This window comes from Mustela erminea, chromosome 7, assembly GCF_009829155.1.
Source record: "Mustela erminea isolate mMusErm1 chromosome 7, mMusErm1.Pri, whole genome shotgun sequence".
Taxonomy (NCBI): domain Eukaryota; kingdom Metazoa; phylum Chordata; class Mammalia; order Carnivora; family Mustelidae; genus Mustela; species Mustela erminea.
Window position 1 is genome coordinate 122010488 of NC_045620.1, and position 16590 is coordinate 122027077.

Below are 16590 nucleotides of genomic sequence, written 5' to 3' on the forward strand. Positions count from 1 at the left end.
TTTGTAGTTGTTCTAAACTATGTTTTGAAAAAGCTGTGCGGTATGATGGGATTTCTTTGGAGTTAGAGAAGTAGAGCTTTAGATCTTGACTTAGGTACTTACCAACTTTTTTGCCTTAAGCAAATTGACCCTTCTAAGGTAGTTTCTTTATCTATAAAATTTAAGTAATTGCATGTACACACATACATCTTACCATTTTATGAGTGTACAATGAGGTAATGTTTAGTAATGTATAGTTGCACTTAGTGTTAGGGATTGTTGCTTGAAAACAAAACCCCAGGATAGTAGTGTCTTAAACAAAGAAAGAAAGTTGAAGTTTTTTTTTCTCCAATATAAAAGAAGTCTCCAGGGGTGCCTGGTTGGCTCAGTGGGTTAAAGCCACTGCCTTTGGCTCAGGTCATGATCCCAGGGTCCTGGGATCTAGCTGCACATCGCACTTTCTGCTTAGCAAGGAGCCTGCTTCCCTTCCTCTCTCACTGCCTGCCTCTCTGCCTACTTGTGATCTCTGTCAAATAAATAAATAAATAAATAAATAAATAAATCTTAAAAAAAAAAAAAAAAAGACGTCTCCAGGTTAGGTAATCCAGAACTGATATGGTAGTTCATCTGGGACCCAGACTTTCTCTACTTTTGTTTTCTATCCTTCTAGAGCATGATTTCTATATCAAAATTGCACTTACCACGTGTTCCAAGGTGGCTGCTGGAGCTCCAGCCATCATAACTACATTTCAGATAGTGAAAAGAGGGAGAGCATGACAGGGCAAAAAGGGCATGCTTTCCAGCTTAGTCAGCTTTCCTTAACCAGCCTTCTTGGAGGTCCTTCACAGCTCATCTATGGTAGTCTCAATGGCTAGTACTTAGTTACATGACCACTACTTGCTAAAAGGAGGCTGTAAATTTTAATCTCTTAATTATTGGCTACATTGTTGCACAAAATAAAATAAATGTTACTAAGAAACAAGAAAATAATTAATACTGGGTAGGTATAGGCAGCCTTAGCCATGGTTACTTGTGGTAACTTTGTGGTTCTTGACAAATACTGAGGCTTAACAAGTATCTTGATGCCTCTATTCTTTCTGTTCCACTTAGTGTCAATTTAGCACTTTATTCCTCTTTGCTTCATATGTATCTTATTTTTTTCAGTTACACTGAAAGTTTCTTGGGGGCATAAAGACTGTATATCATAATTCTTTGTTGTGTTTCACAACACCTAACAGAGTGCTTGGCACTTGGAGCACATAGGCGAAACTTAATATGTATTTGCTAATTAATTGACTTTATTTTTCACTAGGACCACATAGTTCTTTTAGCCTCTCATTGACTCTCCCCACTCACGATGACTATTTTGTATTTTTTCTTCAACTACAGAGTAGCAGCTACCTAGGGAGGATACATTGCAGGCTTTCATTCCTTTGATAATTTCCCGTTTTTTTTAAAGATTCTATTTATTTATTTGACAGAGAGAGACCGTGAGAGAGGGAAACACAAGCGAGGGTGGGGGGTGGAAGAGAGAGAGGCAGGCTTCCTGCTGAACACGGAGCCTGATGTGGGGCTCAATCCCAGGACCCCGGGATCATGACCTGAGCTGACAGTAGACACTTAATGACTGAGCCACTGAGGCATCTCAGTTTCCTGTTTTCTAATGCCCCAAAAGTTATTCTGTGGAGTTGATATTCTAATATTTTATCTTTCTTTGGTTAATATATTTAAACTGTATTTGTTTTACACCTAGTGCTTGAAGATAAACACCTCAGATTAAACCTGAGGAAAAATGTATATTTGTATGTAACGTATATCAATTACATATATATTTCTAGTATTCTTATTCATCATGAATATATAGAATAAGACTCTTCAAAATGCCACTGTTGGCAAGTCCTCAGGAAACGATTTTTCTGTGCATATTTAATTCACTCATGTATAAGAAAGCTCAGTGGTTTGAAAAAAAGCTTAGGTCACATTTCTTTGTCACAGTGATTTTGAGCTGCTAGTGATTTTTCTTTTTCTCCCAACCATGGATGAGACGAGAGGAAGAATTAACTGGAGAGAAGAGACTCTCTCCAAGAAGATAAAGAAATAGTATTACTGGAAATTTCTTTCCCATCTGCTTGAGTGAGACTTTATGGTAAAAATAAGATCTTATAGTATCAAAGTATCTTGGAATAGAAGAGGTTATAGGAGTTCTTTTTATTCTACTTTGGAACTCACTGAATGGAATATTTTAAACATGCTTTATGCTTCCTTCAAATTTATTCTGTCACAGGTATTCATTACATTATTAGCATATGAATATATAAATAGAATACAGTTTTATTCCCCATAACCAATATGCTAATATATTCATACACCCAAACATGCATATGTCTTATATAGACACATATATAAATGCTAAGAGATAAAAGCATGCTGCTACAAATTCTTCTCAGAACAAAGTTAGTTATAAATAAAACAAAAAGTTAAATATCATCCAGTTATGCACACTCAAAAAGAGTAGGTAGGTAGGTAGGTAGATCTACATGAATGGTTATTTGGCTTGATGTTTAGGTATATATTAAGTGGGTGGGAGAGGGGGCCTGGCCAGTAAAGTAACTGCACAGTATTAATAAGAAGGAGAATACATATTAACTAAAAATTATAATAGCTTTATGATAATTTTTTATGATAATTTTTAATGATACTTTTTGACTGGTATACAAATGACATAGAGTCATTTATTTATAAAAAGTTGGTATTTCTTTCTAGTTTGACTTTATTTGGTTTTGTTCTCATAGATGTTTTCTCCCAGATGTCAGATTCCAATGGCTTAATGATATTTAGCAAGTTTGACCAGTTTCTGAAGGAAGTTCTGAAGCTCCCAACAGCTGTCTTTGAAGGGCCATCTTTTGGTTACACAGAGCACTCAGTCCGCACCTGTTTTCCACAGCAGGTAAGGACAGTTTTGTAAAATCTAGGACTAGAAGAGCACTCATTCTTCCCTCCACCTTGTATCACATTTCACCAGATTTGTCCTAGTCTAGAGACATAAAGTCTTGAGCAGGGGAGAAAAAAGACCTTTAAGTGGGAGGGGCATGAAAAAGAGGGCCTATGAAAAATTCTTCTGCGAATTCTGGTTTGGGGGAGAAGGGAGTCTTTCCTGAAAAATGATAACCTATGAAATATTTTAAATTATTAAAATTTTAAAGGAAAGTGCTTAAGATGAAGTGTTTATATTACTGCTACTGGACATACATTACTCTCCTGAATGAGTTCTTTAAGCTGTGAAATACAGGAATTTTGGCATAAAACTCTATACAATACTGGACCGTTTTTTCCTGAGCACTGAAGACAAGGAATGCTACACAGCTCCCAGCTGCCAGCTCAGAATCCCTCAAGGGCACACTGTCGTTTTTTTATGAAGGAAAGATAGATTGGGTTTCCTCTTTATTTGTGTGTCCTTGTGCAGTCCTGCCCTTGAGGTTGTATGTGTGAATTCCTGAGATCTTAACTGTGCCTCAGATGACTCCGAGCAGAGTGGATGTTGACTCTGGCTTCATCTATTCCAGTAGACATGCGATAAAAGGAACTTCATGCTAAACTTAGACATTATGAAAAGTGGGGAATTAAGGAAAAGTCTGTTAAAACTAATAAGTAAAAGATTAATGGAAGTAGGATATTGACACAGTCTGAAAGTATCTCCCTATAAGATGTTCATTAATTATAAAAGGAAATATAGTAACCTTAGAAAGTTACTATGTTGTAATAGAGAAGCCTGTCAGATCCACATTAACCTAGCGATCAAAGTCTCTGTCACTAGTAAAGGAAACAGACTGATATCCCTGCCCCCCGATTGGATGCACTGAGAAGTACCCAGTGCCACTGCTATGGGCCAGAAAAGCACAAGCCAAGTCTCATCTTCCTTTTCTTGTTTTTCCCAATTTATTATGTTTAATTTTATTTTTTACAGTTTCATTGAGATGTAATTGACATATAACATTGTAAAAGTTTAAGGTGTGCAATGTAATGATTTGATATTTGTATGTATTACAAAACAGTTATCCACAACAAATTTAATTAACATCTGTCCTGAGTCTCAATTTGAGGAAACATCTGACAAACCCAAATGAAGGGATTTCTACAAAATAACTGACCTGCACACTTAAAAAATGTCAATGTCATGAAAGACCAAAAAAAAAAAGGAACCATTCTATGTCACAGGAGTCTAAGGAGAGAAAATGTCAATGCCAGTTTATGATCCAGAATTTTCATTTTGTCATAAAGGACATTATTGGGACATTTGAAAAAAATCTGAATAAATTTTTAGTATTTTATCATTAAATGTTAATTTACTGATTTTGATATTTATATTAAATTATGTAAGAGAATATCCTTGTTTTTAAAAAATGTGATCTGAGGTATTTAAGGGCAAAGGGACATCCCTTCTGCGGTGTTAACATTTGAGGAATATGGGTAAGCGGGAATTTTTTGGATAATCTTCCCATCTTTCTGCAGGTCTAAATTTATTTAAAAATAAGAAGTTAACATATAAAAAGAACAAATCTAAAGGTTTGAGAACTGAAAGCACATTGTAAAGTAGATCCTCCTGACTGTGATACTTTGATTCACAAGAGCCAAAACCAAACACACACATACTTTTTTTTACATTTGAAGTTAAGGATTCTTAACTGAAAGTCTGAATTCAGACTTTCAAACAGTATTTTATAGCTTGTTTAGAGATTACTCATTAGCTTTAGCACCAAAAGTGGTACTCATAATACTAGTGAGTTATTTTTACCACGTTCTGAGGAGATATTCTTTCCAAATTTGTATGCACTTGGGCTGATTGTTTTTGTGGAAATTTGTCACCATACGTTATTTTTCCCTTTTTATAAATGACAGTATCAACTTTTAGCATATTAAAAATAGCCGTGTGCCTCAGTTTATTTTAATATAGTTAGCACTCCCCCTCCCCCACACTGATATGCGTTAAAAAAATTTTAAAAAATTATTATATTTATTAACATATAATGTGTTATTTGCCCCAGGGGTACAGGTCTGCTTATCATCAGGCTGACACACTTCACAGCACTCACCATAGCCCAAACCCTCCCCAGTGTCCATGACCCAACCACCCTATCCCTGCCCCCTCACCTCCCAGCAACCCACAGTTTGTTTTGTGAGATTAAGAGTCTCTTATGCATTTTTAAATAATGGGAGGCTGTCCATTCGTTCCCTGGTACAGGAGTGCATTGAGGTATGAAAATACCTGGAAGCAAGGTAAGTGAGGGTGGGTATGATAAAGAAACAGCAACTGGTTTTCATTTAGCATCGTCTCACTGCTGCTGCGTTTGTAGTGCCCTGATGTCAAATGGTTGCCCCGCAATACTCTGGGGTAATCTTGTACATGAGGTACGTGTGGCTTTTCGCACAAGATGCTTTCTGAAGGTTAGGCTAAACTTGATCAAGTTCCGGAATGCTACTACTGGATGTCGGAATTGGGAAGGCAATTTATACAAAGATGTGTCCATGAGGAAGGAGCTGTGACTAGTGGGTGACAGTCATGTGGGGTGCCAACCCAAAGTCACCTTAGATCTATTTGCAATGTGGGAGCTATGAGGAGACTTCAGTATTGGAGCAGAAGCTTGAAATGTCGAAGAATACAAGAATTTCCAACTGTTAATCCTAAGAATGCTTTCTAGAATACTCCAGATTTCCTTATGCCTTTATTGTGAAGCCTTTGAACTCAAGAGCTGACTCTTGCCTCTTTCTTTTTTTTTTTTAAAGATTTTATTCACTTATTTGACAGATACAGATCACAAGTAGGCAGAGAGGTAGACGAGAGAGAGGGGGAAGCAGGCTCCCCACTGAGCAGAGAGCCTGATGTGGGGCTTGATCCCAGGACCCTGAGATCATGACCTGAGTTGAAGGCAGATGCTTAACCCACTGAGCCACCCAGGCGCCCTTGACTCTTGCTTCTTATTTGCTTCAGATTCTTAGGAAAAAACTCAGTCTTTGTGTTTTTTTCAAGATTTCATTTATTCATTTGAGAGAGAGAGGGCATGAGTTGGGTGGTGGGGCAGAGGGAGAGGCAGTGGGAGAGGGAGAGGGAGACTTCCCGCTGAGCAGGAGCCTGATGTGGGGCTCAGTCCCAGGACCCTGAGATCATGACCTGAGCTCAAGGCAGATGCTTACCCTACTGAGCCACCCAGGTGCCCCCCATTCTGTGTTTTGTTATGTGCCAAATTTGGAAAAGTCAGAGAAGCTTATTTTAGTCTAGAGGGAACTTAAGTTTTCCTTGGTTTGGAGAGATGACCAAAAAAAAAAAAAAAAAAGCCTTAGAAGAAAAAGTACTTACTGCTAGAATGACCAAAAATAAGAGAGAGACTTTGAACAAAGTTCCATGCAGCAAGAGTTAAATCCAATGATTTTTGGGTTTCTTTTTGAAATGGTCTTTTCCCATTTGGTTTTACTATGTATGCACTTTTTAAATGCAGAGGAACTCTCACACCCTCCAACGGAGAGAGAACAGTGTCAGTGGGAGGTGGAAATTGCACTGTTGGTTCACGGGCAGTTCCCTAGCATTTTGACGTTCTGGGCTGAGCAAAGAAGTGATCACAATTAAAGAGAATGTAGGACTCTTTTAAGAAAGAAGTGAAGCTCTTGCAGGCGTACCTTTCTTTAGTGAAAGAAGTGGCTTGTTTGGAGGGTTCATGAGCTGCTTCCTTTTCTGCAGTGTTACGGGGTGAAACTGTGGGTTCAGAGCTAGAGAGGTGAAGACATCCTCTCCTGTCTCACACACCTGTGCTGCAAAAATTGACTGACAGGGAGCTATCCCCCTAGAACCAGTATTTAGTTTAGTTTTTTCTTTTTAAGATTTTATTTATTTGACACAGAAAGAGGAAGCGCAAGCAGAGGGAGGAGCAAGGAGGTGGAGAAGCAGGCTCCCTGCTGAGCGAGGAGCCCCGTGTGGGGCTCGATGTGGGGCTTGTGATACAACTAATCTGTCTTGAAAGTTGTATGCCCTTATCATGAGGAAGGAAAAAAGTATTTCAGGATTTAAGACTGAAAGGTATCATCTGATAGTGACTTTTGTTAATGCCTTTGAAGATTTAATTGTGCTGGTAGTAGTGTTAGTCCTCTGTTCACAAGGGTGCCTGTGTTTAGGTTTGTGCCAACCCTGTTTTTCTCATGTACCTTATTATTTTTAAATCCACGGTTTTGCAGTATGTGCAGTTTTTCAGTAATAGTTATGCATTGCATTACAGGAGAAATACTCGAATTTTTTTTTAATGATATGAAGAAAATTACATATTTGTTTATTTTAATATAGCCTTAATTCTTTTTTAGAAAACAGTTTTTCAAACTAACCTATAATAAGAGATGTTGGATTACATACTTTTAAAAACACAACAAAGTTAAAAGCATTTATAAGTTAATTCAGCAGAACACATCAACTAGAACTCTCATACAAACCGCTTTAGAAGAGGCTCTGGTGTTGGTTTCCTACAGTCCTCAACAGATACCTACTCATGATCTGGCAATTCTACTCTTAAGTTTTTCCCACATGAAAAACAAAGCAAAACAAAACTTATGTGACAAAAAGATTTACAAGGATGCTTTTATCAGCCTCAGAAGCATCTGAGGTGTCCATAATAAACCACTGAAGTAAAGTTAATTCAAGAAATAATGTGTTCAGGGGCGCTGGGTGGCTCAGTCGTTAGGCGTCTGCCTTCAGCTCAGGTCATAATCCCAGGGTCCTGGGATCGAACCCCGCATCAGGGTTCCTGCTGGGCAGGGAGCCTGCTTCTAGCCTTCCCACTCCCCCTGCTTGTGTTCTGTCTCTCACTGTGTCTCTCTCCCTGTCAAATAAATAGATAAAATGTTAAAAAAGAAAAAGAAATAATATGTCTGGAATTTGCTTCAAATTAATCCAGGCTGAAGGAGAGGTGAAAGTATGAATTAAAATTAGTCATAAGGGGTACCTGGGTGACTCAGTGGGTTAAGTGTCTGCCTTTGGCTCAGGTCATGATCCCAGGATCCTGGGATCGAGTGTCACATCAGGCTTCTTGCTTAGCGGGGAGCTGCTTCCCTTTCCCTCTGCCTGCCACTCCCCCTTATTCTCTTTGACAAATAAATAAAATCTTAAAAAAAAATTAGTCATATGTTGAGAATTGTTGAAGCTAGGTGATAAGCATATTATACTATTCTCTCTACTTTGGTAAATTTAAAAGATTTAATAGAAAAATTAATTCTAGTTGTAAATTTGTGATTGTGATCATTGTCTGAATAAAGCACAGTATTAACATAGTACCTCAAGTCTAATATTTTGGTGGGTAGACCAAATATATTGATTCTTCAGTGGTTATTTATTTGTTAAATATTTTATTTATTTATTTGAGATAGAGAGCTCGTGAGGTTGGGGGAGAAGCAGTGGGGGAAGGAGAGGGAGAGAATCTCAAGCAGACTCTGCTGTGAGAGTGGGGCCCAATGGAGGGCTTGATCCCATGACCCTGAGATCATGACGTGACCCGAAACTGAGTCGGGTGCCTAACGGACTGAGTTCTTGATTCTTCTGTGGTTATAAACTAAAACTGACTTTAGAGACTTAAAGTTATTAAAAACAAGTAGCAAATAGCAATATTTAAAATTTCTCCCCAGTTTTTCTAAACTTCAGAGTTTAGGGATAAATTTTGTTTCTCCTTAAAAAGATGATGGCTATAAATAAAAGATGATTGCTATTTGTTGTATTATGTATTTTGTAGGTTTGTATTGACTTTAGTTTGAAGTGTTCAGTCTGTCTTGAGAGGATTTTATTTATTTTTAAATTGTTTTTTAAATGTGTGATTTTTTTTAAAAGGTGGGTTGGGACAGAGGGAGAGGGAGAGAGAGATCTTAAGCAAGCTCCATACCCAGCATGGAATCCATCGTAGGGCTTGATCTCACTGACCCTGAGATCGTGACCTAAGTAAAATCAAGAGTCAGAGGCTTAACTGACTGAGCCACCCAGGCGCCCCTCACCCTGTGGAGGATTTTATTTTATTCTTTTATTTATTATTTTAAAAAAGATTTTATTTATTTATTTGACAGATTACAAGTAGGCAGAGAGGCAGGCAGAGAGAGGGGGGGAAGCAGGCTTCCTGCTGAGCAGAGAGCCTGATGCAGGGCTTGATCCCAGGATCCTGAGATCATGACTTGAGCCGAAGGCAGAGGCTCAACCCACTGAGCCATCCAGGTGCCTCCCTGCAGAGCATTGTAAATTTGATGTCTGTCTTTATGGAAGACTGAATAAGTACAGTAGCGGAAAGAGGGAGATGATGAAGTAGAGACAATTTTTCACTCAGTGTTGCAGGGCTCTCCTTGATTCAGAGGGAGGTGGGAAAGGGTAGTGATGCGATTACATTCTTGCCGGTGGATTTTTCAGAATAGCAACAGTATTTCTCATGCCTGGAGATGTCTTCTGACTCTTTGACTAGCATTATCATCTTCCGCTATATGCCAAAATGACTTTAATTCCCACTCTATCTTTGAAGTGAGACACTTTCTGGATGTTCTGACCTTGTTTTCCTGGACATTGAATAGTTTAGGAAGAATTGCCTGACACATGCATATGTGTATTTCATAGGAATTCTAATTAGGCAGGTTTTACTGTCTCTGTCAGCAGGCCCTCATTACCCTGATGATCTAGTTGGGTTATTACCACGTTGCATTGATTTGAAGACCTTCTTTCACACCTTATCATCCCTGATATGGAGATACTTAATGTGGCCAAGGGGATCTTGCAGTTGCAGTTGACCGGCAGTGGTTATGCTGGGTTGTCTTTCTTTGCACGTGTGTGAACTTGGTCAGAGCTGTCCTTGTTGTCACTTCAGCTGAATTATGCGCACGTTCGGTACCACATGTTTGTCATTTCAAGTGGTATTGGTTCACACTGACATGCCAATGACCCTTGACCTTCTCTCTCTTCAACAGAGGCCCTCGTATTTCATATCCCAGCTAAAATAGCCCTTCTTCTTTGATGCTCTGAATCTTTCAATGTAGGATTAATTGTTCTTCTTCTGCATTCCCACAGCATGTCATATCTAGCTCACTTATGCCCTGAGGCGATGCTCCTTGATCTTGGGCTTTATATCCCCGTGACTAACAATGTCTGGAAAATGATCGATGCTTACTAGAAATTTGTTGGTTTAAATGATTTAAATTAAATATTGGCATGAGAAAGTGTCTTTGACTTGAATTCTACTTCAAAGCTTAAACCTCATGGATGTACCTGCAACCTTGTTGTTTTCATTGACATTTTTATTCCATGATTTTCTCAAATGAAACAGTCCTTGCAATGAGGAAAATCGAGTATTTCAGGAGTTCTGAAGTTCCCCCATCTTTTAGCTACATTATATAAAAAACATTTCTAATAAATAATAGGATAGCAACATTATATTGTTGTGTCTCTACAGAGTTCTTTAATTTTGGAAGTAAATTTGTGATATGGACAAATTCCGTGTCTAATAGTAATCAAAAGGTTAACCCATATAGCACTGGTCCTATAACCAGTTAATGTATGTTTGCCCTGGTTGGATGGGATGGATATTTATTTATTTATTTATTTATTTATTTGAGAGAGAGACAGTGAAAGAGAGTATTAGAGAGGAGAAGCAACTCCCTGTGCACCTGGGAGCCCGATGCAGGACTTGATCATGACCTAAGCCGAAGGCAGTTGCTCAACCAAACTGAGCCACCCAGGTGCCCCGGGACAGGGTATTTCTAACTCTGCACAGAAGTTTGTATAAAAATATTTTTAGTCGGGAAGATTTAAAAAATGTTTTCAAGTTTATTAGCTATGTGTCATACGTGGTTTAATTGATTATCAAGTAAGTTAAGGCAGTGGGTAATACTTACCTGTCATCCATAAGGAAATGAGAGTTGTTTTTTTTTTTTAAGATTTTATTTATTTATTTGACAGAGCGAGAGATCACAAGTCAGCAGAGAGGCAGGCAGAGAGAGGGGGAAGCAGGCTTCCTGCTGAGCAGAGAGCCCAATCCTAGGACCTTGGACCCTGAGATGATCCCAGCCCTGAGCCACCCAGGCACCCTGAGAGGTTTTAATGGAAATAATGAGTTGCACCTATGATGATCCAATGCTAAACTAATTGTTTTCTCATGTTACTTTAGTGATACTGGATTTCTCATTTTTAAGAGATGGTCCCTCTCTCCCTTTAAAACAGAGAAAATGTAGTCGTGGGTGGAGGGGGGGAGGTGAGAATGGCTCTGGGGTACATAGTAAGTGTCAGTATTGGGGCTTAGAATAACAAAGGGCTGGGAGATAGGTGACAAAAAGAAATGCTTACTTCCAAGAGAAGAGATGAGTACACATAAGGATAAAAACAGCCTCAGTGCTTTATAGAGGAAGGCAGAGATAAATCACAGTGTGTCTGCCCAGTGGACCAGGCTGCTGTTAAAATGATTGGAAATGAAGACCTTTGTAGCAAAACAGTATTTAATAAAAAGCTAAGTGAAGAAACATTATATATTTTTGCCTGCCTTATGTACGTAATTACATAGAAGCATATATACATTTGGATAGAAATAGCAAGACGAGAATTGTGGGAATGTGCATTTTTTTGCAATTTTATTACAAATATTGTGCTGCAAAAATAACGAGAAATTCCTAGAATGTGTTCAACTCAAGAAGAAAAACCAAAATGAAACAAAAAAGGAGGAAAAGAGAGTCAGCCTTTCTTCCGCGCAGTTATTTACCAAATCATGGAATTTTTGAGCTGGGAATTCTATCTCAGCTATTCTCAAACTTTTTGGTCTCAGAGCCTCTTTACAATAAAAATTATTGAGGACCCTAGAGAGCTTTTGCTTATGTGGGTTATACCTATTGGTATTTCCATACTAGAAATTAAATTTGAGAAATTAAAGATATATATTGTCATTTAAAAATAATGATAGGATTCTTGGGGGCTCAGTTGGTTGGGCATCCAACTCTTGACCTCAGCTCAGGTCTCGATCGTAGGGTTGTGAGTTTAAGCCCTGTGTTGGACTCCACGCTGTGTGGAGCCTACATGAAAACAAACAAACAAACAAAAAAAACAATGATAAACTCATTACATGTTAAATAATATATTTTTATGAAAAGTCACTATATATTCCAAAATAAAAATATTTAGCATGTGCCATGGTTTTACATTTTTGCAAATTGCTTTAATATTTGGCTCCATTGAAGACAGCTGGGTTCTCCTACCTGCCTCTCCATCGATTCCATTGTGATATGTTGTTTTGGTTAAAGTATAGAAAGAAATCTGGCCTTACAAAGGGAGGAATGCGTTAGTAGTTTTTTCGGATGATTGTGGAAATGCCATCTTGCTTCTGACGCACCCCACTGTATGAGAGATTGAGAATGAAAAGGACAAATAATGTCTGAGAATTTTTATGAAAACTGTTCTCGCCTCATGGACTCCTTGAAAATGTTTTAGGGACCCACAGGGCAGCTTTTGACCACACTTTGAGAACCACTGCTCTACCCTTTCAGAGGTAAGAAAACTGAAACCAGAATGTCAAATGATTTCCCCCAAATTAGATGGTTTATGGAAGACAGAGTTGTGGGACACAGTTCTTCTGGTTTCATTCCTCATGCTTTTGGAGGACTTCAAATTACAAAATGACCTTGGGACAACTTCTGTAAACTGACCCTGAGTGTTTTTATCAAGGGCTTCTGACATATCAGATGTAATTGTTCCTTTTGATCTTGAAGATTAAAAAAGAAAGTATAATTTAGGCGAATCAAAGCTTTTTAAGAAGAAAAGTTGCATGAGGATTGCAGGTAGACTTGTAGAAATGCAATTTTTAGTATTAGATATAAAATATATAGAAATATTAATTTACACATACATTTAGTTTTGGTTCCTATCTCTTGCGAGCTAAAAGACTTCGTAGCATCTTCTTTCTCAGTAATTCTATGTAGACACTTTTTGTTTGTTTTGCTTTGTTGCAGTTGTCTGCATCGCCATAATTAGAGGCATTTTCCATATCTGTCCCTCCATTTAAATTTTCGGTGACTTTCTGGCTTTATTTTAAATGTTGTTCACTTGTTCCTCTGAGGTTCCACTGAGGTCTCAGAAACATCAGTGACTTGGATGCCGGAGATGGAAAATACTCCGGAAAACTTTATTTAGCCTTCTTGAGTAGGTATTTTTCAAACCTCACTGCCAGAGCATGGCTTTCTGTAAAGGGCCTTCGGATGGTAACTTCCTACTGTTGTCACCCTCAGTCAGCCCTCGTGCTTCCCCTTCCCTCCCCCTGTTCAGCGTTGGGCTCCAATCTCTGTCCTCGATCGGAGGCTTTCCTTCATATTTCTTCATCTTTTTCAAGGTTTTATTGCAAAAGCCTCTTTCTTGCTCTGCTGTCTACTTTATCTTCCCTTTTCTGTTCCCTATTTACCAATTTATTTTTTTTTTAAAGATTTTCATTAATAAGAATGATCTCCTTAAATACAGTGGAGTCAAAAGTCATATAGTTGCCAGAAAGATACACAAAAGTCAGTCTGTAGTCCGTTTGTATGATGGGAACCATCGTTGGAGAAGTATCAGGATGGCAGATGCTGGGGGCAGCCACTCTCCTGACTTATCACCAAAGTGCCTTCCCTCTTTGCTCTGTTCATGGTGAATAGATTCGTGGTAAAAATCACTTATCTTATGCTGGTGAAATCTTTCAGTCAGCTCTAACCAATTTTATCTTTTCTCCCCCCCCCCCCATATAAAGTAGTTTAAAGTTTTATGGGGAAGCACCTCATTTTGTATATCCTGTTATCACCTCAAGAGAAGTGGTGGAACCGAGAACACACTTTTTGGGAGAGACTAAGATGAAATTCTGGGTGCCTTTTGGTGTCCACTTGCCCCTAGTCCTCAGTCCCTCCCCCCTGCCTTGGAATGTTGGGACCAGGACTTGGAAAAGTCCTACGCACTTATTGGTCCTGCATTTCCTACTCTCCCATGTCTTCCCTTTTGTCTCTGCCCTTCTTTTGGAATCAAGTTTGAAGTGGGGGCCAAGGTGGCCAAGGTGCAATGACAGAACTCTCACATGTAGTTGTAAAGTGCTCCCTTTTCCTCCTTTTTCCTTTCCTTTTGGAGCTGCAAAGGTGTTTTGTGGGTTAGATGAAATAAAAAGAAAATTCATCAGTTTGAAAATTCTTGAGAATCTCTTCTATCTACATCACATGACTATTTTTTCTAGACTGTTTTCGGATTTTTAATGTCCCTTGGGATGTAATTATGTCGGTGTTTCACAAACAGTGGAAGCTTTGTAAGTATTTGTTTAAAAGAGAAATAAAGACAGAACACAAAAATGCAGTCTAGCTGGGGAGCTGGTATAATGGGGTAGTGCTGGACGTTGGGTGTTCAGACTCTATTTTCATCCTTGTAATTGTCTTTGTGACTGGATCAAATTATTTCACTACTCTGCACTTTAGTTTTCTTTCTGTAAATGAGAAAGTTGTTAAGTGATGTTTAACAGTGTTTGCTCCCCACGTTAGTATTTTTTCAGTGATTACTTATCAAGTGCCTGTCGTGTGCCTGACACTGTTACGAAATGCTGGAAACACAGTAAACAACAAATGGAGTAGTTCCTGCTCTTGCTGATGTTTTATAATGGGGTGTGGGATGTCTGTCTCCCCATCGGTAACAGAAATAGTAATTTGAAGGACAGCTGAGTTCCAGTACTTGCTTTGTGTCTGATTTGGGTAGGACCTTCCAGGTTATTTATTGCCCCCCTCCAAGATTTATTTATTTATTTGAGAGAGAAAGAGAAACAGAATACAAGCAGGAAAGGGGCAGAGGGAGAGGCGGAGAGAGAATCCCAAGCAGACTCCCCGCTGAGTGCGGAGCTTAATGTGAAACTCAGTTCCACAGCCCCGAGATCATGACCTGAACTGAAATGAGGAGTCAACCAGCTAAGCCACTCAGGTGCACCAGGACCTTCAGAAGTCATTTAAAACGCTCTTTTCCTTTATTTTCTCATCTGTGATGGGGACAGTGATACCTAAACTATTTACCTTAAACAGTGGTTTTAAGACTCAAAATAATGGGGGTGCCTGGGTGGCTCAGTGGGTTAAGCCTCTGCCTTCGGCTCAGGTCATGATCTCAGGGTCCTGGGATCGAGCCCCGCCTGGGGCTCTCTGCTCAGCGGGGAGCCTGCTCCCCCCCTCCGCCTGCCTCTCTGCCTACTTGTGATCTCTCTCTGTGCCAAATAAATAAATAAATAAATAAATAAAAGACTCAAAATAATGTATGCAGAAGTGCATTTGAATACAATAGTAACATATAGTGTGTTTCAGTTTTATTGTAATGAAAAATACTACTGTATTTTCCTGTAGAATTTCACATGGAATTCTTTACAACTTGGTTGAGTGAATTCTAGATTAACTTAATTTTGGAATTCAGAGATACTTGAAGAATATAAGGTATGTTTGTTTTTCTTCTCTTCACAGAAGAAGATAATGCTAAATATGTTTTTAGACACAATGATGGCCGATCCTCCTCCCCAGTGCCTTGTCTGGCTACCTCTCATGCACAGGCTCGCCCATGTTGAGAATGGTAAGCAGAACTTGGATCATTCAGTCTCTTGTGCTACGGGAAATACAGGAACTGATGGTATTTGTAATGTCCTTAGCTATTACCATTGAAAATTAAAATTGATATTTGCTGTCACTGTGTCCTTTGGATTTGTGATTTTTGCTTTTAAAAGAGGGATTTTTAAAAAACTATATTTATTTGAGACAGAGAGCATGAGCGAGAGAGAGAGCAAGAGAGCTCAAGCAGTGGGGGAAGGGGAGAGGGTGAAGGAGAAACAGATTCTCCGCTGAGCAGGGAGCCTGATGTGGGACTCAGTCCCAGGACCCTGAGATCATGACCTGAGCCAAAAGGCAGAGGATTAACCTGCTGATCCACCCAGGCGCCCTTTGAAGGAGGAATATTTATTTCTCAAGGAAAAGTAGGGGAAGGGGGCTTATTACTTAGGATACCGAGAAATAGTAATATCAGGTCATAAAACTTTGTGGTTCAAATTCTGGGTTTTTCCCCACTAAGCATCACTTGAACCCATCTGATTTAGACCTGACTTCCTTTAATTTATACTGTTATAAAAAAAATTAGATGTATGCAGTATTAAGCACTAACACTAATGATTTTGGAACAGTTTAAAGGAAAATAGCTGTGATAGAATTTGGTACTTCACACATCTTCACTTTCTGCCTTTACTATTTTATCTTGAATTACTCTTGGTACCTTTTTGAGGAATTTGACTTAAATGTTTGTCTTGGTTAGAATTGAAATGGTACTTTTACCTCCAGTAACTTAATTTTTTCTTCTGTTGTTATCAGTTTATCTCCTTGTTTAGGTTGTGTGAGTTTGTTAAAGGAAGGGCTATAGTTTCTTTCTTTCCTTTTTTTTCTTTTAAGATTTTATTTATTTATTTGACAGAGATCACAAGTATGGGGAGAGGCAGGCAGAGAGAGGAGGAAGCAGGCTTCCTGCTGAGCAGAGAGCCCAATGCGGGGCTCGATCCCAGGACCCTGGGATCATGACCTGAGCCAAAGGCAAAGGCTTTAACCCACTGAGCCACC

General features: G+C 38.9%; 1 protein-coding gene across 10 annotated transcripts in view; it reads left to right on the top strand.

The window, feature by feature from the left end:
- The window catches only part of DTNB (dystrobrevin beta), a 233701-nt gene that overhangs the window by 66581 nt on the left and 150530 nt on the right, over positions 1-16590 (top strand). For all 10 annotated transcript variants that reach the window (XM_032353117.1, XM_032353118.1, XM_032353127.1 and 7 more), the window contains 2 exons: positions 2772-2926; positions 15457-15562. In XM_032353117.1, the coding sequence (XP_032209008.1) occupies positions 2772-2926; positions 15457-15562 (261 nt within the window). The remainder of the gene's footprint in view (positions 1-2771; positions 2927-15456; positions 15563-16590) is intronic.